We start from the raw sequence: 23,629 nt of genomic DNA on the forward strand, positions 1-23,629 counted from the left end.
CCAATAACCTTATAATCTTAGACGCAAGATAGGACTTAATAAGATGAGTATTTTTCTTCTTCTTCTTTGGTACAACCGTACAAATAATATAACCACTGCAAATGGCCTAGTGGTTCTTGCCTAGTTGAGTGTGCTCCCCAACCTAGGTTCGAACTCCGAAGCTGTCAAAATGGCCAGGCACTGTGCTGCAATGCACAGTTGGAGCATTTCACATGCGCCGAAGGAGTTTATCTTGGGCCTAGGAAGCCTTTGGGTTCCCCTTGATAAAGTCAAAAAAAAAAAAAAGATGGAGTATTTTAAGTAGGAAGTTTCAATTTTCAGAAGTTTGATTGAAATGTTTTATGAGATACTTATCCATATATACTAAAACTAGCTGATCCAACGGTAAGAAAGCTTGATACATGGTCGATTTTAGTTATTTTTCATTGTTTCAGCTTTAACAACATCAACAGTCATCCGTCCGAGTATTATGTCAAGTGTATGAACTCTTCTGAATAGGTTAGTTTCAGTGACTCAGTTTCAACATTTCGGCGTTTAGTTCTACCTAAATTCATCACTCCATTTTTTTTGTTAGAATACTTCATCACTTCATTTCCACACACACACATACTTCATCCCTCTCTTTTTTCTTTTCTGTTTTTCAGTTATATATATATATATATATATATATATATACTGATCCGTTCGAGAGCGGACGTCCGCAACCCAGAAAAAGTGCGGACGTCGCTGCTCCGGCCTCAATCAAGGGGCGACGGCGCGGCGCGGCTTGCCGGAGGGATGCTGGGGGTCGTGCGGAGGGGTCTGCGGTCCGATGGAGTCGCCGGCGACGGTTCTGTAGTGCTGCACAGAACCTGCAACTGCAGGTGAGGTGGCTGCCCAGAAACCGGCAAGCCCGACCTCCTCCGACCTCGAACGCCGCCCAGAAGAGGTCTGGGACGTCTCCGGCCTCCCTCCGGCCAGTCCGCGCCGCCGCCGCCGCCTGGAAGCCGCCTGCTGCATCGACGTCCGCACTTTAGCGACAGTGCGGACGTCCGCCCTTGATCGGGCCTGTATATATATATAACTGAAAAACAGAAAAGAAAAAAGAGAGGGAATGATTTAGTGTTCACTCCATGCATTTTGTTGAAGAGGCCAACTCTACATGTTCTTGTTTGATAAGATTGATTGTTGTTAAGAATTAAACTAAACTAATGTCCATCTAATATATTTGCAACTTGGCTATTCGTTTGTCAACAACTTCACATAAACTAATATAGTTGAAGAATTTCCACGCTAGCTTTATAGATCATTGGCAGTTTGGCACCACATTTTCTCAGTTTTCATGTGCATGCATGCCAACGACATTTCATTATTCAAACTTAGGTCGACGTCTAGGAGCTCGAAACGAAACAAGAATTCAATGGCATGCGGCTAGCTCATACCTAGAGAATGAACAAAGCAAGTTTTACTTCGTCTATAATTAATCCCTTTTCTTTGATTAAGCTACCTAATTAAGAATAATCAAGCCAACACGTGGAATGATGAAGACAACTTTTACTTTGAATGTGTTGATGTTTACTATAATGCCTAAAGATTTAAGTTTATTATAGTTGTTTTTCTTTTCTTTTATTTTTATTTTCTCCAATGAAGAAAAGAAGTTACAAAAAACAGTCACGGATACAACCAAGACCTAAAAAAAGAAGAGAATTGCTCCAAGTCATCACTTGACATGTATGATCAATATTTGTTGTTCTGTTCAAATTTCAAAGGAGATGTGAGTGACTTGCTTTGTTTAGGTACGACCGTACGAGAAGAAGGTTACAGTTTCAACTCAAGGATTTCAAGGGGATTTAAAATTTGGCCCAGTTTGTAACATGTCTTGCATTAGCAGATGTCCTTTTTCATGAAAAAAATCACAAAAGAATGAGACATCTCAGTCCTTCCTAACTAAGCCTTGATTTGGAGGGAAATGGTGTGGATATATGTGTGTGTTCAATACATAATTAGGCTGCTACAATTATATATATCAATTTATTGTTAAGAGGATTTTGATCTTAAGCTGTTCTAACTCTCAAGTCATACCTTGAAGTAGAGGAAGAGCAAAATGTTTTAGTGGTTGGCAAATTCTGAGGCTGGCTTTCACTTAAACTTTGCCTTTTCCTTTGACGTTGGAGGTCCCTCAAGGCGTTGAACCTCAAATCTTTGGTATAGGAACTTGCTTCCAGGGTCATGTTCGGCACTGCTGTTCGTCCTTCAAGCATGCTCACCACCTCAGACATCGTAGGCCTAAGCGTTGGAGATGCATTTGTACATAACATACCAATTTTAATAATAAGTTCTGCTTCTTTATCAATGACTTCATTCCCCAACCTCTCATCAACCAGCTCCTTCAAGTTTCCAGTCTGTAGCAAGTGCCAAGCCTACAAGAAGAATTTCTTATCAACACAAACTTACTGTCAAAAAAAAAACAGCAGTGTTTATGCACTGGCTTCAGAGAGAGACTGAAAGCTGTAACGTACAAAGTCTAGGAGACAGAGATAACTGTCATTTGGCACATAGCTGTTGTTGCTCTTCCCGCTAACAATTTCCAAGGCAACAACTCCGAAACTGTAAACATCTGCCTTGTAGGTTAAGTGACCCCATAGCGCATATTCTGGCGCCATATATCCTCTGCATATAAACATTATGAATAAAAAAAGATGCAACTTCTGCAATGATATTTACATATGTGGAATTAATTGTAGTGGCAACTGACAGGGTTCCAGCAATTCTAGTGCTGATGTGTGATTTGTCATCTTCATCAAGCTTAGCCAATCCAAAGTCAGATATTTTAGCGTTCAAATCCCTATCCAGCAGCACATTCGTAGCTTTTATGTCTCGGTGGACAATCTTGAGTCTTGATTCTTCATGGAGAAAAGCTAGACCTCTAGCTATTCCAATACAGATCTTAAGCCTTGTTGGCCAGTCCAGTTTTAGCTGATGCTTCTCTGGACCTAGATATTATCCAACAAATTACTTAGAATTGCAGGTAAGCTAGCTCAAAACAAATGTTACAAGTCTTGTATATCCAGATAATGACTTGATAAGAGGTTGAGGATTCAGAAAATGACAGAAAACATACCATATAATGCACGCGCAAGACTATTGTTTTCCATGTACTCGTACACCAGCAATAACTGATCCCCTTCAATACAACATCCATGCAGTATCACTAGATTCGGGTGTTGCAGACAAGATATCATTCCCATCTCATTTAAGAACTCACGATTTCCTTGCTTTGAATTAGATGACAGCTGCTTAATTGCTATCAAAGAACCATTTGGTAACTGACCCTGCATCCCAACCTCATATTTCAGAGTTCACTTCTGCTCATATAGCAATGTCTTATAAGCAAAGACTTCCTCTCAGAATTATATATGCCGAAGAAAGATTACCTTGAACACAGGACCAAAACCACCTTCTCCAATCTTGTTTGCTGAATCAAAGTCATCACTGGCTGCTTTTATTTCTTTCAAACAAAAATTCCCTGTCTGGATATCTCTTCCTGTAATATCACAATATAATGGAGTCATAAAGACATCTAGCTTTCTTCAATATAATTTCAGTAGGTGCAAGCTATCTATTTGAGAATGAGATGTTCAATGTACTGTATAATATGCACCTCTTTTAATCCCCCTTTTGCCTTGAAAGAATCCTTTCCACCAAAGGACCGCCAGTATGAAGAGAATTAGGAAAAGTGCTCCAACACCAACACCCGTAATAGTATAAACAAGTTTCGAAGTTCCAGAGCCTCCACAAGGTTTAAAATCTGTCCAAAAGAATAAACTGAACGAGTTAGTCCCACTAAACCACCTTTTTCCTGGAAGACAAGCCCAATGGTCGACATGTCTAAAATAGTTCTCAAACAACCTTTGCATCATCTCTTATTCATGCAGAATATTTACTAAGATGATAATGTTGGAAACATTGACAACTAACTCACCAGAAACCACAGAAATAGCTGATATAAGGGGACCGTAATCTCCTCCCTCAGGAATCCTCATTGTCCCTTTTCCAGCCCAGTAGAATCGGATCTCTAAAACATTACTTGTCACACTGACATTAGATAATTGTTTAACTACTCTTTTCTGAGCCATACCTGCCTCATTCACAATATTGAAATCCTTCCAAACCAATCTCTCCTGTGACAAAGTGGACTTATCAAAACCTCAAGTTGCAACTGTATCAAGAGAGATTTGATTAGCTAGTGTACTATTTACCTGAACATAAATATCAAAAAACCGCCTCCCAAGACTATGTGTACCGACATTCGTGATCTTAATCTCCGCAAAGTGGAGAGTAACAGTGTATACCCCATTTTCTAAACAATAGTAGAAATAACTAAGTGAAATTGGTGATATGCGTGCTGTTGTATATAACTCGGAGAGACCCAAAGCTGCCACGGACATAGAGTAACGTGTGTTTCGCCAATCATAGACATCCATGAAGTCACCAGTGCTACTGAATCCCCACATACTTTTGTCATTTCTAAAATATTTTGCACTACCACCTTCAACTCCACCATCGCCTTCATACATGACCTTTGAGTTATTCTCTTCCTTGACAGTTATGTCATTTCCACCACAATTGACATGCATACAGTTTGAATCTGTCCCCCAAAACTGAAATTTGTGAGGATTAGATATGAGAGATAAGCAAAGCATGAAAGAACTTTACTTACATCGTGGGCAGTGAAAATTCTTTGAGCATGGAAGAACACTCCTTCTATCACAGAATGAAAGGAAGTATAAATAAGTAAAAATTGGTGGTGCTGTGCAAATGTTATTTTTACTCTCTTTTTATAACTTCTTTCTCCACAATCTTGTACATAGGTAATTTGAAATTTGACAAAATAAATATGAATTGAGCAACAAGCAAAAAGATGCATCTTACAAGTCATTCTCCTTTGAGGAGCTTCGAAACAAGTTTAGACTTAGATTCCTGTTGAATGAAACAACTATCAGCCTATCAGTTTTCTTAAACCACCTCAATCTAAAAATTTAATCTATACAAATATGAGATTGTATTCTGACTTATGTTCTTGACAAGGAGGGCTCTCAGGGCCTTGCAGTGTGAAGTTATTGTACGACACATCACTGCATAAAGGAATAGACAGAAAGTGTCATTTTTACAACAAAACCAATGACTGAAAATATAAAAAGATATGCAAAGGAACCAGAAAGTAGGAGCAATCATTGGAGATAAACACGTACACACTATTTCCATCACGCAAGAGTGAATCCGGCACAGTTCCACCTAGCAGGTTTCCAGTTAGAAAGCTAATGCAAGCAACACCAAATATTAGTATGGAACATCAATACAAGATCAAAAAATAATTGTTGATAAATTTAAGTTGCATGTCTATGACATGGTATTTGGCCAAAAAGCAAGTGTTTGAGATTAAAAACTGTTCAATATCAGTATCTCCACATTCTCAAGTGTGCCTATGGAAAAGTATGAAAGAAATCAAAGAATACTGAAATAATATGACCATCCAGAATTCTGGAAGTGATATGATGAGAAACAACTTAAGAAGCTTCATTAATTCTTACACAAATTTCAGGCTCTCAGTAATGCCTGCAGTGGATGAAAGTTCACCTGCTAACTTGTTGAAACTGAGATCCCTATCACAACAAAACAATCACTTAATCTCCATCCTAACACAGGTTTCATTAAACCAGAAAAATGTGTTGCATTTGATAGGATCTCTGATAATCAAACCAGATATGTATAAATCATAAAAGACTAATTATATGGTCGTTCTCTAGACATATTCCTCCTCCAGTTCATGGTGCTAAAGGGCTAGCCAATGTTACAGTATTCTGTGCATTGACAGATACATACACACATAACTGTATGTGTGCGTTTGTGAAATTGAAACATCAAAAGTAAAGTTAATGCAGCTTCGACTACTTACAACATTTCCAGATTCTTCATGGACCAGATATATGTGGGGATCTCTCCGAAAATGTTACAGTTCCTCAAAATCCTAAATTTTGTTAAAGAAATTAGAATCAAATATATCTCTATTGGAAATAAAAGGAACAGCACAACTACAATGTTAGGAAAAAGAATTATTAACACACACAATTTGATCTCCAGCAGCTAGTAATTAATTCCCAATACAATAATTCTAATAAAACAGCCATTGGATTTTGATCTGACTATCAGTGAAAGTGGACTTTTGTTGCATGCTATGAGCAGAGATCCTGATTGTGTGTGTGTGTGTGTGTGTGTGTGACAGTGTGTATGGATAAATATGAAACCCTCGAGTATTGATATGATGAAGCTGCCAAACATACAATCTTACTACTCCAGTCATATTTCTCAGCAAAGGAAATTCCTGATTTGGCCCATCCATGTCACTAATCCTCCTGTATAAAGATAAGCCATGATGCACAAAAATCTTAAACCAAATACCTCAAGGAAAGATGATCATATTATAGTACTGAGCAGAATGTGGAATCAAATTACTCACAAGTCATGCAAGTTGGTCAAAACAGAAATATTTGATGGAATGGGTCCGGCCAGTCCACTTGAATGCATTTCCCTTCAGTAAGGCAAGTTTTCATAAAGCAAAGGATTACTATATGCTTATAGAAACTTCAAAATCAAAATCAAATGGGAATAAATTATTCAACAAAATGGAAAAATAAAAGTATCTTACAGTATGTTGAGTTGTTTCCAATTCTGCACCCAGTCCGGGATTGTTCCATTAAAGTTGTTGTCACTTAAACGGCTGCATTGTTCATTAGAATTTTATTGTTTTGACACAAGGATCAGTGTATAGGTTTCGAAAGAACAGAAAATCTAATAAAACCTTACATATCTTTTAGATTTTTTAGCCCAGCAAATGTATCTGGCAAGTTTCCAGTCAGTCGATTAGAGGAAAGCACCCTGCATTTGCAACTTGCAGCATATATTTATCCACAGAAGAGACTCTGTAATCCTTTTAAAAAAATGAAAAAAGGAGGATTTGATGCCTTACAAATATTGCAAATTGACCAGATAACCAAGCTCAGAAGGAAGAGTGCCAGAAAATTGGTTAGCTGCAAGGCTCCTGTTGAGAATTGAAAAGAACGATGTTGAAAATGACAATGATCGTTAGCAACATGGATTGTCCAAGTCCTAGGTACTGGGATAAACCAAATTTCAGTACTTACAAGTATGTGAGAGTTCTCATATTTCCCAACTCCTTCGGAATTTCCCCGGATAGATGATTAACAAAAACAGATCTGCAGAAAATTCACTACTAATTATATATCATTACAAATAAACTATAATAGTTTATCACATAGATTAACAAGGCTCACAGATAAGTCAATTTCATTGAAGCCCATTCCTGTGGTATTGTACCACTGAGATAGTTGTAAGCAAAATCACTGCTAGGAAAGAAAAGTAGATGCAATTAATAAACTGTCTAGGTATTTAGAGCATTATCAAATAGTAAAGCCTCTTACATTTCCTGGAGGTAAGGCAGCTTGATTAGTTCAGGTGGAAGCAAACCAGGTAAACTATAACCTTTGATCATTCTAGAAAACATCAAACAAAGAACTGAAGTATTAATCACATAGCTCTTGCTAGTAAGAGTAATAACCATCTAATAGCAATGGAAAATTCATACAAAAACATAGGTTCCGGACATGGAAGATAGACTTTTTCTTAAGCCACAGTGAAACAATCAATCTAAAACAAAGTAGAGACGTACAAATTTACGACATGACATTCAGTGTTGTTCTTGAAGTGGCATTCACAATTAATTCTGCGCTCAGATCCCTTTGGTGGTGCCTCTGTTAGACCAACCACTTCAATCCGGCAAGTATCATCATTAAACTTCCAATACACTGCCCCCATTTTGGTCATAATTTCTTGAAGAGCATCAACTAAAAGGCATCCATAATGAAATAATAAGAGCATGAAATAGCAAATCAATAAAAATCGTAAAATGAGATGTGCATACAAACAACGACTTGAAACCTAAGAAACCACAATTTGGTGCTTGGTTGCCAAGAAAGAAAACTACCCATTTTGTAAATGAAATGCAATATCAGGCCAACTCGTCCAAGCAACGTACTTTGATGAGTTTCTCTCAATGCATTTTAACATAAACCAACTAATTAATTAAGCATTGCCAAATGCCAATAGTAGAAAGCTTATAGCGCTCACCTTCCTCTTGAGGGACCTTAGATTCAGCAAGTCCCAGTAGCTTGAAGCAGATCAATGCAATAATGAAGCAAAGAACGTGGTTAACAGCCACCATGATGAAGAACTAGGATATATATGGTATTGGCAAAGTGATTGGGTTTTTGCAAATGCAGGTAACGCACACAGATATGATAATAGAAACACATGCAAGGAGTAGTAGCAACTAGCTAGCAAGCCTGAAAGTCAATAGGATACGTGAAGATGCGGGTGTGTGAGGCTGTGATGAATATATATATATATATATATATATATATATATATATATATATATATATATGATTACCGTCATCTTCATCAACCTCTGTACGTGGAAAAGTCTTCACTTTTTTTTATTAAAAAAAAGTCTTCACTTTTGGACGGGTCAAACGGGTCGACGTAGCCCAACTTATGCAATTCGGGCTCGTACGTGCATCGTATCGGGAGGTTCCCAAATTCAATTGTCCCACGAATAATAATCTGCCATGTGTTTTTTCACTAACAGAAACTTAACACAGTTAAGCAAAAACCCATCTTCCCCAAATTCCAATCCCATCAAAACTGGCCCTGTTTCTTTCTATCTATACACCATTAAAGCAGAGAAAGAAAGTGCAAAACTCTCCATCCTCTTTCTGAAATTCTTCAGATTTTCTTTGCTGAGAAATATGACTGGAGTAGTAAGATTGATCTAACAAATGAATTCTTCAGATTTTCATTTAAAGGAACCCAACTGATCTAACAAATCTAGTAAAAAAAAAATTGATCTAACAATAGAAAATAAAAAATTGTAGAAGATTGAAAAATTGGGGAAACGTCCCACTTGGATTGAGGAACGGTAGCTCTCCATGCTGACCCACATGAAGGTCAAACTCAAACTCAGGAAGAGAGTTGAGAAAGAACAAGACTACAGCTTTGGTTGCCCAATGACGAGTGTTCCAGACAATGAAAGCGAGGACGAGAGCAGAGACTAAAAGGAAGAAGACGAAGAAGAGGGCATTGCGCCTTTGTGGACCTCAATGAGAATGAAGACGAAGACAGAGAGACCTAAAACAAAGACGAAGAGTTTGGAGACGGGTGATTTCAAGCCCGTGTCGTGTTTGTGCCGCCTCATTCATAATCGCATTTTATTGTATGTGTGTTCGTCTATGTGTCACCAAATGGTTTACTGTCATCTTCCATACCAGACATGCACATCTTTGAAAGAAATTACATGTTTATTTTCATGTAATACTCGGAGTCAAACAGACATAATACAGTGAGTTAGTGATCATAGTTTGAACCGAATCGGATATTCGTTAGATTCTTCTGCTATGACCTACACAGAGCAATCAACATTGTTACCATAGATGATTGACTTTTAAACACAGTCCCAATTTTGTTTAGCAAGTCATTTTTTTTTCTTTGGTTTGAATAACTGTGCCCTGCTACGCCTCTTCAGCCCGTCGCATTACTTTATGTGCTTTGTGTCATTTATGACTCAAAGTAATTAGCATCATGCTCATGTTGTGTCGTGTTCATCTATATCGTGTCTATTTAAATGCTATAGTTCTTGTGCGCACTTAGGAAGTTTGACACTTCTACAATGAATCGAATCTCGGATTTGGTTAGTTAAAGTTATCATTATAGTAGAACCATAAACCCCTCCTACCCTTGTTAAGCCCCGTTTGGGATTGCTTCGCTTTTAAAAAAAATAAGCTTTTGTTCAAAATTTTAGATTTTATTGTGTTTGGTAAATAAATAAAAAACAGTTTTAATTGAAAGTTATAGGTCCACTGGCAGTAGATTTTAGAAGCAGCCTAGAGATTGCTTTTAGAAGATTGCTTTTAGAAGCTGCTGTGGATCAAAACACACTCTGCTATTGTTTTATGTACTGACAGCACTTTTAAAAATATTATTTACCAAACACGAAACTATTTTAATTCACAGCTGATTATTCTCACAACACAGCAGTAACAGTTTTTTTTAAAAGTCACGGCAATCCCAAACTAGCCCTTACTCCCCTTCCAAAACAAAGATAAGTTCTTACATTTATATATACTTTCAGTTGTCTATTGAATATTTGAATTTGGAACAAAAAACAAAAAACAAAAAAGATAAAAAAAAATGAATTGACCCTAGCAAGTTTCTCTCTTCTATCACAGGACAAATAGCAAGTCCTCCGTATAAGATCAATTAAAATAGGACTAATTGTCAATTGTGGGACTCACTGAAAGATAATGATTTTGTAATTGGATTGCATAACTCAAACTTGAGATTGCTTTTCTATTTATATTAGAGTTGGGTCCATATACAATGATTGTGAGATTCAATGATAGTAACAGTTACAAAATCAGATAGCTAGAATCAAGCTAATTAATACAAAAGGAAATAAAGACATTGATTCAGTCTTTAAGATAATGATTCAATCTTTAATAGGTGATTTGCCGTTATCAATTTGCATTGATTTATCACCTCCCCGCAAGCTGACGGGGCGTGCACGAACAGGAAGCTTGAGAACTAGGGAAGAGAATCTAGCAGATGGCAAACCTTTTGTAAATAGATCTGCAATCATATTAATTATGCAGAGATAGTGAACTGAAAGCTCATGACGAACCACCTTTTCACGGACATAGTGATAATCGACCTCCACATGGCGAGTCCGAGTGTGAAAGACTGGATTAGATGCTAGAGAAAGAGCGCTGATATTGTCACACCATAAAGTGGGACAAGAGAGAGGCAATTTGAGATCTTTGAAGAGATGGCGGAACCATGAAATGGTTGCTGCTGTATAAGCAAGCTGACGATATTCAGCTTCCGTGCTTGACCGAGAGACACCTCCTTGTTTCTTAGAAGACCAAGATATTAAATTAGGACCCAAATAGATGCAAGAGCCACCAGTGGAGATTCGGTCATCTGGATCTCCAGCATAATCCGCATCAGAGAAAGCATTTATATTTAAAGAACCAGGCCGATAAAAGAGACCATGATTGTGAGTTTTCTTGATGTACCGTAGAATACGTTTCACTGCAACCCAATGTGTGGTGGTAGGCTTATGTAAAAATTGACAAACTTGATTAACTGCAAAGGCAATATCCGGACGTGTGATTGTGAGGTATTGAAGGGCGCCGACAACACTTCGAAAAGTAGTAGGATCAGATAAGGCATCACCATCATTAATGCTCAAACGTTTACCACTTACAGCTGGAGTGGCATAGGGTTTTGCATCAAGCATATCTGTGCGGCGTAATAGATCCAGAGCATATTTAGATTGAGTGAGGGAGAGACCAGCAGCAGATCGTTGAACTTCAATACCCAAAAAATAGTGGAGATTGCCGAGATCTTTCATAGAGAATAGTTTGCCCAATTGAATAATAAGTGTAGCAATAGAGGATGAATTATTGCCCGTGATCAGAATATCATCAACATATATTAATAAATAAATGAGCACAGTTCCAGAATGGTAGACAAATAGGGAAGAGTCAGCCATGGAAGAGACAAAACCCAGTTCTTCAAGATATGAGGAGAAGCAAGAAAACCATGCCCGTGGTGCCTGTTTGAGGCCATATAATGATCGGGTTAATTTGCAAACAAAATGAGGGAACTGAGCATCAACAAATCCAGTAGGTTGCTTCATGTATACATCCTCAGTGAGAAATCCATGTAGAAATGCGTTTTGAACATCTAGCTGTTTAATAGACCAACCAAAATTGACAGCAATGGCAAGAATAAGGCGTATGGTAGAATGCTTGACAACAGGGCTGAAAGTCTCACCATAATCAACACCTTCACGTTGATGGAAACCATTTGCCACTAAGCGAGCTTTATATCGCTCTATGGAACCATCAGAACGCTTCTTGATCCGAAAAACCCATTTATTGGGTAAGATATTCATGGACGGGTTGGGTGGAACAAGAGTCCATGTACCAGCTTGTTGGAGAGCATTGAATTCCTCACTCATGGCATGACGCCATTCAAGCTGCTTGACTGCTTGACTATATGTCTTGGGTTCAATGAGTTCGTTTGGAACAGAAGCAACAGCAGCATATTTGGGATTGGGCTTGCGGATACCACACCTTCCTCTTGTAAGCATATTATGAGGTGGGAGTGCAGGTGGTGGAGGAGGCACTGGTGGGTGAGGAGCGATAGGAGCAGCGGCATGGGTATTGTTCGAAGGAAGAGAGGGAACAATTGAAGGTGGGTGAGTATGTGGGGGAGTAGAAGTAAGAGATGTTTGATTGGGTGGGAATGTGGGGGCTGCAGTTGGTGGAGGTAAATTCGGCAAAGTATTATTATGTGGGGAAGAAGGGTGTGGTGGAGAATTGGTCAAAGGAGGAGTGTGGTGTGGGGTGGAAATGTGTGGAGGAGAATTTGGCAGAGGAGGAGGGTAATGTGGAGTAGTGTTTTGTGGGGTAGACATGTCTGGGGGGGAATTGTTTAGAGTAGTGTTATGGGACGTGTTGGTATGTGGAGGTGAAATAGTAGGTGGTATAATTTCTAGGAATGGTGACGAGGCTTGTGCAGGAGGAGTAGTAATGTTCTCACGAAAAGGGAAATAAGTCTCATTAAAGATAACATTTTTTGACAAATAAACTCTTCCCGTGACGGGATCTAAACATCGATACCCACTATGGTTTAAAGAATAACCAAGAAAAACACATTGTTTAGACCGAAAAGCAAGTTTGTGTGTATTATATGGACGCAAACATGGATAGCAAGCACATCCAAATGTACGAAAGAAGGCATAAGTAGGTGAATGCCGAAATAATTTTTGATACGGAGAAGAGAATTGCAGGACTTTTGTGGGCAAGCGATTAATGATAAAAAGTGCAGTATTAATTGACTCAACCCAATATTGGGATGGGATTGCGGCATGAGCAAGCAGAGTAAGAGCAGTATCAACAAGATGTCGATGTTTGCGTTCAGCAAGTCCATTTTGTTGAGAGTGATGAGGGCAAGAAAGGCGGTGATGAATTCCTTTTGAGGCCAAAAATTTTTTAAAATTTCCATTAACATATTCACCACCCCCATCAGATTGCAATGATTTAATCGAACAATTAAATTGAGTTTGAATATAGGTATAAAAATCAACAAAGATAGAGTAAGCTTCATGTTTAAATTTCATTGGGAAGATCCAGGAGTAACGAGAAAAATCATCCACAAATAAAATATAATATTTATATCCCTGAATTGATAGACAAGAGGACGACCAAACATCTGAATGCACTAATTGAAAAGGAAAAAGAGAAACAGACTCTGATATGTGAAAAGGCAAGTGTTTAGCCTTGCCCAATTGACATGACTCACAGAAGGAAACATTATTGGACCCTGAGAGTGGCAAATTGCCATTATTGAGAAGTTGCTTTAAAATAGGTGTAGCTGGATGGCCCATGCGTGAATGCCATAACTGAGCATTTACTCGTGAACCGACAAATGCGAAAGGACGACTATTTGGAACATTCGGAGAAAACGTGACAGGATAGAGACCATTACTACTCGTTCCGTGCAAAAGGGTCCTCCCCGTCATTAGGTCCTTCACATAAAAGGCATTAGGATAAATAAGCATATAACAATTATTATCGTTTAAAAAACGGTTAACAGAGATTAAATTGGTAGATGCTTGGGGACAGTGGTAAACATTACGTAAGGCAAAGGTAGTAGAGGGAGTAGAGAATGAAGAAGAACCAGTGTGTTGTATGCCCAAACCGAGGCCATGAGTAATACCTCCAACATTGTCAGGTCCATGATATTCCACAGGGTGGACCAGATTGCCCAGGTTTGAAGTGATGTGAGTGTTGGCTCCAGTATCGAATAGCCAAGAATTATTGGAAGCAGATGGGGAAGCATGAGCCACCATGGCAGAGAGGCGCTGAGTAGGAACACGACCCTCATAGGCATGATTCATTCTGTTATAGCAATCAATGGCGGAATGGCCTGCCCGTCCACAAATTTGACAAGGAGAGCGGGTGGTAGTAGGGGAGTTAGGTGGAAAAGGAGAGTTCATACGAGCCATTGGAGGTGGTGGTCCAAGGATAGAGGAACCGCGCCCAAAATTACGACCATTAGAGAAAGAGGATGATGGGTGGGATGCAGAGACACGACGTGTAAGGGCACCCCGAGTAGAGTGTGTGCCACGGCCAAAAGGAAAACCACGACCGCCACCACGGCCAGCACGGTGTGGAGTAGCAACTAGTGCTGTAGTTCCTGTGTCAATTCCCAATGCAGATTGACCTTGCATTCTGCGTTCAGCATTGAGTAATAATGCCTCCAAGGTGTCATAAGTAATAGGTGTGTCTCGTGCTTGAGCAGAACTAACAGTATTTTCATACATGGAGCCGACATTATTCATAATGATAGCAACCAAATCGGTTTCAGAAACAGGATGTCCAGCAAGTGCCAGATTGTCAGCTATGCCATTGATTTTGTCAAGAAAATCGGAGATTGAAAGATCACCACGAGTGGCACGAAGAAGCTCGCTGCGAAGCTGAAGAATGCGATTTTGAGATTGAGAGGCATATCGCTTTTCAAGAGAGGTCCAGGTGGCATGAGAGGAAGTAGATCGAGCCACAGTGGCGAGGACAGAGGGAGTAAGGGACCCATTGATCCAGCTTAGCACCATCTGATCCTGTTGAATCCAAGCATCAAAATCGGGATTGACTGTATCCGTGAGGTTTCCTTTGGCATCCTTAAGAAAACAAGGAGGGCATTTGTTAGAACCATCAACAAAGCCTAACAGATTGCGACTGCGCAAGGTGGGAACAAGTTGAGCGAGCCAGAGGGAATAATTGGTCCTATCGAGTTTGATATTCAAGAAGTTGGTAATGGATGGAGTAGAGTTGGAAGTGGTGCTGGAGGAAGAGATGGTAGTGGAAGTAGTACTGGAGGTAGTCATTGTAACAAGGGAAATGGGAGAGAAAAAAAATTTGTGTCGTTAGACTAGGGCTCTGATACCATGAAAGATAATGATTTTGTAATTGGATTGCATAACTCAAACTTGAGATTGCTTTTCTATTTATATTAGAGTTGGGTCCATATACAATGATTGTGAGATTCAATGATAGTAACAGTTACAAAATCAGATAGTTAGAATCAAGCTAATTAATACAAAAGGAAATAAAGACATTGATTCAGTCTTTAAGATAATGATTCAATCTTTAATAGGTGATTTGCCGTTATCAATTTGCATTGATTTATCAGAACCGATGGAACTTCAAAAAAGACTTGACTGACTTTGCTTTGTGTATATAATTGCATGACTGTTGTTCGTCAATCAAGCATGCTCTCCCAGACATTTTAGGCCCAAGTGTCGGAGATGCATCTATACATAGAGATCTGTGTGTTTGTGTGTGTCTAGAAAATGTCAAGAGGAATTGGCAAAGGCGTAGCTACATAGGGGCTCCGGTGGGCTACAGTCCACAAACATAAATTTGTAGCTTAATTGCAGTTTAAAAGATTAAATATTAAAATATAAGAATGCTCGTGAAAGAATACTGAAAGCTGAAACCATATGACTAATTTATCCAGAAGTAAAAAATAAAGAATCAAAACTGATAGTTTTCTGCTATAGAAACTGATAAGATATACAAGTCAAGAAACTTCATACACATATTTCAGTCGCTCGGTGCCTGTTGTGGATGGAAGTTCACCCACTAACTTGTTAAAACTGAGATCCCGATCATATCATACAAGACACAGCAACAATCAATTAAGCTCCATCCTAACACAAATTCATTAACCAGGTCTAGTCGAAACATAATATAATTAATTGTTTGAAGCATTAATTATATGGTTGCACTGTTGGACACATTCCTCATCCAGTATAAGAATGAGTATCTGTCACTATATCATTTTTTTTTTTTTGCTTCTGTCAAAATATAATTGAGCAGACGGCTCAATTCATCACTAGAGTGGGAGACTGTTGCAAATATAGTGTTTCATTGCAAACATACATTGATTACTTTCAAAGGCTGATAGACACATAATTGTTTGTGTCTGTTGGTGATAATGTTCAAACATCAAAAGTAGTTTATGCAACTTTCATTACTTGCAGCATTCCCAGATTCTTCATGGACCAGATATATGTGGGGATCTCTCCGAAAATGTTACAGTTTCTCAGAACCCTAGAATTAGTTAATAAATCTGCATCAAAACAGCTCATATATGATGTTTGGAAATAGGAATACACACACACACACAATTTTGATCTCCAAGAGCTAATGAGCAATCCCAAAAGAATTGTTTCCTTTTGAATAAAAGATCTACTGGATTTTGATCTGAGAATCAATGAAAATGGACTTTTGTACTCTGCTAGGAGATCCTAATTGTGTGTGTCTGTGACTGTCTGAGCAGTCATTTACTGAGGAAGCTGTCAACTTACAATCTTACTATTCCTGTCATGTTTATCAGCAAAGGAAATTCCTGATTAGGCCCATCCATGTCACTAATCCTCCTGTATAAAAATAGCAAGTCTATTTTCCTTTGGTCACGAGAAAACCAGCAAGTCTGATTAATATAGTAGAGACTTGATTGACTTGCTAAGAGTATAATTGGTCGACTCAAAAATCAACCAGAGAAGAATGCTAGGAGCAGATTTTCCTTAAAAACAATTTGAAAGAAGAATTTATATATATTCAACATTTTGTATTATGATCAAGTGATCAACCCAACAATGACTAAGCTGTCAAGAGGATATTGATTCTAAGCTGATCCAATTGTCAAATCACAGCCTGAAGTAGAGGAAGAGCACAATGTACTAGTAGTTGTCAAATTCTGGAATTGGCTTTCACTTGAACACAGCCTTTGGAGGTCTCTCATGGCTTTGAACCTCAAATCTTTGGCATAGGTGCTTGCTTCTGGGGTCACATCCGGGACTGCTGTTCGTCCTTCAAGCATGCTCAACACCTCAGACATCGTAGGCCTAACCGTCGGAGATGCATTTGTACATAGCATACCAACTTTAATCATAACTTCTGCTTCTTTGTCATTGACTTCATCCCCCAACCTCTCATCAACCAGCTGCTTCAAGTTTCCAGTTTGTTGCAAATGGCAAGCCTACATAGAAATAGCTTATTAATATGCATAAAGTTCTAGTCAAAGAAGAAACAAAGTTAGTGGAATGTCCTGAGAGATTGAAAGATGTAGAATACCCTATCTAGAAGACAGGCATAACTGTCATTTGGCACATGACTTGTGTTGCTCTTCCCGCTAATGAGTTCCAAAGCAACAACTCCAAAACTGTACACATCTGCTTTGTAAGTCAAGTGACCCCATAGAGCGTATTCTGGTGCCATATATCCTCTGCAAATTAAGATCCTAAATTGTGAAAGATAGAACTTGTGCGTAAATAGTGGAACTAAATGCAATAGCTAGCAACTAACATGGTTCCAGCAACTCGGGTGCTAATATGTGTATTCTCCTCTTCATCAAGCTTAGCCAATCCGAAGTCAGATATTTTTGGGTTCAAATCTGCATCTAGCAGAATGTTCGTAGCTTTTATGTCTCTGTGAACAATCTTGAGTCTTGATTCTTCATGAAGAAAAGCTAGTCCTCTTGCTATCCCAGTACAAATCTTAAGCCTTGTAGGCCAATCCAGCTTAATGCGTTGGTTTTCAGGACCTAGATATCATCCAACAAAATAAAATTGCTCTTCTAACTCATGATAATAACTTTGAACTTTCACAACGGAATGTTGGCATGGGAATACAGTGGCTAGTAACCTCACTCAAACCATTTATTAAATGTTGTATTGTGTATCCTGATCATGACTTGATCAGAAGTTCAGGAAACTATGACAGAAAACATACCAAATAAGGCGCGTGCAAGACTATTGTTCTCCATGTACTCGTACACCAGCAATAGCTGATCCCCTTCTATACAACATCCATGCAATTTCACTAGATTTGGATGTTGCACACAAGATATCATGCCAATCTCATTTAAAAATTCACGATTTCCTTGCCTTGAATTTGATGAGAGCTGCTTAATGGCTATCAAAGAACCATCTGGTAACTGACCCTGCATTGCAACCTTGTATGTCAAAATTTACTTGTGCACGTGTCTTTGTCTTATGAGAAAACGACGTCCTCTCTGAGTTCTATATGCTAGGGAAAAAAAATGGAATTACCTTGAATACAGGACCAAAACCACCTTCTCCAATCTTGTTTGCAGAATCAAAGTCATCACTGGCTGCTCTTATTTGTTTCAGACTAAAATTCCCCATCTGCATATTTCCTCCTGTAATATATGTCCGAGAAGGTAAGTAGGATAAGTATATATTACATATTTGAAGGTATTAATGAGAATGAAATGTTTAATGTGACGTCCACCTCTTCGTCTGCCCCATTTTCCTTGAACATATCCTTTCCACCAAAGGATTGCCATTGTGATGAGTGAGAGGAATAATGCACCAATACCGACACCAGCAATGATAGGAATAGTACCAGCGGTTCTACTGCCTGTACAAGGTTTGAAATCTGCCGAAAAGAATAAAGCAATGACTTAGTCTCACTTAAAACGGTTTCAAGTGAACAGGAAGGTGATGCTTGACAAGACTGACTCACTGGAAACCACAGAAATAGCTGATATAAGGGGACCATAATCCCCTCTTTCAGGAATCCTTGTTGTCCCTTTTCCAGCCCAATAGAATCGAATTTCTAAGACATTACTTGTCACATTGACATTCAGTACTTGTTTTATTATCCCTTTCTGAGCCATTCCTGCTTCATCTTCAATATTGAAATCCTTCCAAACCAATCTTTCCTGTGACAAAGTGATCTTAGCAAAACAAAGCTGCAAACATATTAAGATAGAGGCTTTGATTAGTATTCTATTTACCTGAACATAGATATCAAAAAACCTCCTCCCAAGACTGTGTGTTCCCTCATTTGTGAACTTGATCTCCGCAAAGTGGAGAGTAACAGTGTAAACCCCATTCTCTAAACAATAGTAGAAATAAGTAAGTGAAATTGGAGAAGTGCGAGCTGTTGTATATAGTTCAGAGAGATTTGAAGATGCCAGAGATATTAAGTAGCGTGTGTTTTTCAAATCATAGTCGTCCATGAAGTCCCCAGTGCTACTAAATCCCCACATACTTTCTTCATTCCTAAAATATTTTGCAGCACCACCTTCAACTCTTCCATCTCCTTCATATATGACATTTGTGTTATTCTCATCCTTGAGAGTTATGTCATTTCCACCACAATTGACATGCATACAATTTGAATCTGTCCCCCAAAAATGGAAAATGGTGAGAATATATATGAGATAAGCAATGCATGGAAGTACTTATATACTTACATCGCGGGCAGTGAAAATTTTCTAGGCATGGAAGAACATCCCTTCTATCACAGAATGAAAAGAAGGATAAATAAGGACTTTTTTAGCCTCTTTTTATAACTCTTTTCTCTTGTTATAGTTAGTTAGGATTAAAAAATAATTACAAACAGAGCAACGAACAATATCAAAGAAGCATCTTACAAATAATTCTCCTTTGAAGAGCTTCGAAACAAGTTTAGATTTAGATTCCTGACATGACAGATAGTGGGATTAAAGCCTTAAAGAATTATAAGCTTTCACTCAGAAACCAGCTTACACTAAAAAAATAATCTATAGATATATTTGATGGTATTCCCACCTGTGTTCTTGGCAATCAGGTTGCTCAGGGCTTTGCAATGTCAAGTTATTATATGACAAATCACTGCATAAAAGTATAGAAAAGAAAACCGTCATTTTCACAACATTATGGGGACATGAGAACTGAGTACAAGGAAGAATGACTTTAGAATATATAACAAAATACATGCTGATGCCATCTCGCAAGAATGAATCCGGCACATCTCCATTTAGCAAGTTTCCAGTCAAAAAACTGATAAAGCAACACCATATATTAGTATGATACTAACTCCATGAAGATACGTACTAACCAGTCAAAAATGGTTCAATGTCAATGACATGATTCTAGACCAAAATTTAAGTTTTTGAGATGAAAAACTGTTCAACATTAAATGATTATACCATTTTGTGACAATTTTGTCCCAAGACAACATGACTAGGTTTATCCAGTAACTAAAATTTTCTGCTATGAAAACGGATAAGAAAAGTAAGTTGAAAATATCATACTTACACAAACTTCAGATGCGCAGAACCTTTTGTGGATGAAAGTTCACCCACTAACTTGTTAAAACTGACATCCCTATCAGAACAACAGACATCAAGCTCCCTTTAAACACAAATTTCATTAACCAGGTATATTCAAAGCTAAATAAAAATGAAGCAACTCTCATTACTTACAACATTTCCAGATTTGTCATAGACCATATATATGTGGGGATCTCTCCAAAAATATTACAGTTTCTCAAAACCCTGGAATTAGTTAAATAGATCAGCTTAAAACAGCTCACAGATATCACATGTATGAGATTTGCCAAATGATATCTGAATTCACAGACACAATTTTAATCTTAGGCAGCTAATAATCAAATCCCAAGTTTCTTTGAATGAAAGCCAGCGATTGGATTTTGATCTAACGATTAATGGAAATGGGGGCATTCGTGCTTTTTTATGAGTACAATATATATGAAATGATGAAGTACTCAACATACAATTTTACTATGCCTGTCATATTTCTCAGAAAAGGAAATTCCTGGCTTTGCCCATTTATATCACTAATCCTCCTGTATAAGATATGCCATGATGCACAAAAACAGTAATCAATATAAATGAGAGATCATCAATCATGAGAAAATTTACTGAGCAGAATGAGGAGGCAAACTACTCACAACAGTTTTAGATTATACAGAAGAGAAATATTTGATGGAATGGGGCCGATGAGTCCACTTGAATGCATTTCCCTTCATTAAGGCAAGTGTTAGCTAGTAAAGCAAACAGAAGATCGAAACAAAAAGAAAAACTATAGCCCCGATTACAAAAGTATATCTTACAATCTCCGGAGTAATTTCCAATTCTGAACCAAACCTGGGATGGCTCCAGTAAAGTTGTTGTCATTTAGTCGGCTGCAGATGGCATCAGAACTTTTTTGATGTGACACAAGAATCAATATATAGATTTCAATAAAAAGCGACGAGAATAATAGTCTTACAAATCTCCCAAACTTGTTAAACCAGCATATGCCTCTGGCAAGTTTCCAGTCAGCTGATTGGAGGAAAGCATCCTACAATTAATTTGGAACATGTAGCAAAAAACTATTAATATGAAAGACTCCGTACTCCTAAGAAAATGGACAAGAGGATTGGATGGCTTACAAAGTTCGCAGATTGATCAAATTCCCTAGCTCAGGAGGAAGAACACCAGAAAACCGGTTCGCTTCAAAGGACCTGTTATAGAGTGAAAGATGACAATGGTCCTTATATTTTCACATTGAGATTTTGTGCAATTAAAGGACTATGCATGTTCTTATCTCTAATTACAAAGTAAGATATGGAAACCAGAGAGACCCTCCTGGTGTAGATTTACAACAAATTTTAAAACGTACAGGTATGTGAGGGTAGTTATATTTCCCAACTCCTTTGGAATTTCGCCGGATAACCGATTAGCAAGAACAGAGCTGCAGAAAATTCCATTGTAAGTATACCATTGACAACTAAACTAGAACCTTAGAGAATAAGCTAACAAGGCTCACATATAAGTTAATTTCATTGAAGCCCATTCCTTTGGTATTGTACCATTGAGATAGTTGAAAGCAAAGTCACTACATGGAAAGAAAAGTTAGTTAATCAATAAAATATTACAAAATGTCCAAATCTGAGGATCCTATGAAAGAAATATGATAGCTCTTACATTTCTTGGAGGTAAGGAAGATTGACTAGTTGAGGTGGGAGCAAACCAGGTAAACTATAACCCTTGAACATTCTACAAAACGAATTTTCAGGGGTACTCAACTTACATATATAGTTATATGAGATAGGAAGACTTCTTCTTAAGCCATAACGGAATAATCAACATAAAACTTAGTTAAGATATACAGTTTTGTGACATGACAAACAGTGTTGTCATGGTTGCATTGACAATCAGTTCTGCTCTCAGAGTCCTTTGGTGGCTTCTCTGTTAGACCAACCATTTCAATCCGGCAAGCATCACCATCAAAACTCCAATATTTTGCACCCATGGTTTTTACAATTTGTTGGAGAGCATCAACTAAAAACATCCATAGTCAAATAACATGAGCATCATATACAGCAATCAATTGACAGTGCTTCATAAGTCACAGGCTTTAAAAGGCAAAGACACCACAAATTTCTGCTTGGTTTTCAAGATATATAGAAATAGATCAAAGAAAACTACTCATTCTTATGATGAAATGCAAAGATGATGCGAAAACTATAATCTCTCTCTCTCTCTCTCTCTCTCTCTCTCTCTCTCTCTCTCTCTCTCTCTCGAATTTCTCATCTACCTACTAGGCACTCCAGATAGTTAAAAGATTTAGCACTGACCCTCATCTTGGGGCACCTTAGACTCGGCAAGTCCCGGCAGTTTGAAGCAACTCAATCCAATAATGAAACAAACAACAACATCACAAACCAACATGATCAAAATTAGGATAACCACAGTAATTGGGCAAGTGCAAATGCAGTTGTATGATATAAGAATATCAAAACATGAAAGTTTCTACTATAAAGTTGTATGGAAATTTCCCATCTTTTTTTTGTTTTATAATTCAACTTTGTATGCTTATCAATCTCAGGATAGCACTGCTGCTTTAAAGTGGCGAATGAGCACAGGTTTGATTGTTTGAATGGGTTGATGCTACCTTGGAAAACAACACTTGAGACAATAATTAACGAGCAGAAACATATATTGATTACCATTTTTCTGAGGGTGAGTGCGTTTCCCACTTCCAATTTACACTTGTTAATTGGTTTATGCTCTCAGGGGGCCAGAGACGCAGAGTAAAATGTATGAGGGTGAATTTGAGATTTTTGACTAGTAGTAACATACTTCACGTTGTTCTTGACCAGCCTCTTTTTGTTTGATTAAGCAGGAATGCTTTTGTAACAAATAATCTTCGCTATTTTGTTTTATAAACAACAATGAAGATATATTACTTTTCTGCATGCACTTCACATTTTACATGTTAGTTTTTGTTGTCCGTTAAAGTTGGATCGATGCAATATTACAATATATACGTCTATATCTATCCATAAAATTCAAGAGGAAGAGGGAAATGTATTTACGGTTGTCAAATTCCGGGTGGCTTCCGTTCAAGAAGTGGCATGAACAGTACTTCTTTGCGGCAGTGAACTCAATCTCGGTGGCTCTTAGATAGGATTTGTAAACCTCTTGTATCTGGGTTAGGCCCAGTATGAGCTTCATTTTATGTTTGCTGGGCCTTTTTGACTCCTTACCTAGGTATATGTGTCTTTTTCACTAGGGCAGAAGATCCCTTTTGTATTTTGCATGGAGATTTCTCATGGCCTTAAACCTCACATCTTCGGCACTTG

The 23,629-nt window shown here is 38.1% G+C and overlaps 2 protein-coding genes across 4 annotated transcripts; both read right to left on the reverse strand.

Annotated features, from left to right (window-relative positions):
• Window positions 1-1,937: 1,937 nt before the first annotated feature.
• On the reverse strand, window positions 1,938-8,410 carry LOC133729387 (probable LRR receptor-like serine/threonine-protein kinase RFK1). 2 transcript variants are annotated; one of them, XM_062156905.1, is made up of 24 exons: window positions 8,185-8,410; window positions 7,727-7,901; window positions 7,479-7,550; window positions 7,332-7,400; window positions 7,182-7,253; window positions 7,007-7,078; window positions 6,844-6,915; window positions 6,686-6,757; window positions 6,497-6,568; window positions 6,321-6,392; window positions 5,936-6,007; window positions 5,571-5,642; window positions 5,232-5,297; window positions 5,052-5,114; window positions 4,912-4,959; window positions 4,700-4,743; window positions 4,239-4,627; window positions 3,962-4,160; window positions 3,641-3,787; window positions 3,414-3,523; window positions 3,101-3,311; window positions 2,735-2,972; window positions 2,499-2,649; window positions 1,938-2,399 (listed from the first exon to the last, which is right to left on the reverse strand). In XM_062156905.1, the coding sequence occupies exons 1-24, from the start codon at window positions 8,276-8,278 to the stop codon at window positions 2,034-2,036; spliced, it is 3,018 nt and encodes a 1,005-aa protein (XP_062012889.1). In that variant the 5' UTR covers window positions 8,279-8,410; the 3' UTR covers window positions 1,938-2,033. The 2 variants fall into 2 exon arrangements, with proteins under 2 accessions (XP_062012889.1, XP_062012888.1); XM_062156904.1 differs by having other exon boundaries at window positions 7,332-7,403.
• An 8,280-nt stretch (window positions 8,411-16,690) lies between these two features.
• Window positions 16,691-22,928, reverse strand: LOC133729388 (probable LRR receptor-like serine/threonine-protein kinase RFK1). 2 transcript variants are annotated; one of them, XM_062156907.1, is made up of 24 exons: window positions 22,622-22,928; window positions 22,154-22,325; window positions 21,969-22,040; window positions 21,811-21,879; window positions 21,664-21,735; window positions 21,434-21,505; window positions 21,271-21,342; window positions 21,113-21,184; window positions 20,951-21,022; window positions 20,774-20,845; window positions 20,463-20,534; window positions 20,296-20,364; window positions 19,972-20,037; window positions 19,807-19,869; window positions 19,650-19,697; window positions 19,470-19,510; window positions 19,008-19,396; window positions 18,734-18,932; window positions 18,500-18,646; window positions 18,298-18,407; window positions 17,978-18,188; window positions 17,552-17,789; window positions 17,321-17,471; window positions 16,691-17,225 (listed from the first exon to the last, which is right to left on the reverse strand). In XM_062156907.1, exons 1-24 carry the CDS (start codon window positions 22,713-22,715, stop codon window positions 16,872-16,874), a joined length of 2,997 nt encoding a protein of 998 aa, XP_062012891.1. In that variant the 5' UTR covers window positions 22,716-22,928; the 3' UTR covers window positions 16,691-16,871. The 2 variants fall into 2 exon arrangements, with proteins under 2 accessions (XP_062012891.1, XP_062012890.1); XM_062156906.1 differs by having other exon boundaries at window positions 19,470-19,513.
• Window positions 22,929-23,629: the final 701 nt, after the last annotated feature.

The sequence above is a fragment of the Rosa rugosa genome, chromosome 2, assembly GCF_958449725.1.
Source record: "Rosa rugosa chromosome 2, drRosRugo1.1, whole genome shotgun sequence".
NCBI classification, from domain to species: Eukaryota; Viridiplantae; Streptophyta; class Magnoliopsida; order Rosales; family Rosaceae; genus Rosa; species Rosa rugosa.

Excerpts from the sequence above, each read along its gene's own strand:
- LOC133729387 (XM_062156904.1), bottom strand. The coding sequence starts at position 8,278 with ATGGTGGCTGTTAACCACGTTCTTTGCTTCATTATTGCATTGATCTGC. Across the intron at positions 5,298-5,570 it reads ACTGAGAGCCTGAAATTTGT|CTTTCTAACTGGAAACCTGC; the intron begins GTAAGAATTAAT and ends TGCTTGCATTAG. Across the intron at positions 5,115-5,231 it reads TTGCGTGATGGAAATAGTGT|TGATGTGTCGTACAATAACT; the intron begins GTACGTGTTTAT and ends TCCTTTATGCAG.
- LOC133729388 (XM_062156906.1), bottom strand. The coding sequence starts at position 22,715 with ATGTTGGTTTGTGATGTTGTTGTTTGTTTCATTATTGGATTGAGTTGC. Across the intron at positions 20,846-20,950 it reads CTGTATAATCTAAAACTGTT|GAGGATTAGTGATATAAATG; the intron begins GTGAGTAGTTTG and ends TATCTTATACAG. Across the intron at positions 20,365-20,462 it reads ATGACAAATCTGGAAATGTT|GGATGTCAGTTTTAACAAGT; the intron begins GTAAGTAATGAG and ends TTGTTCTGATAG.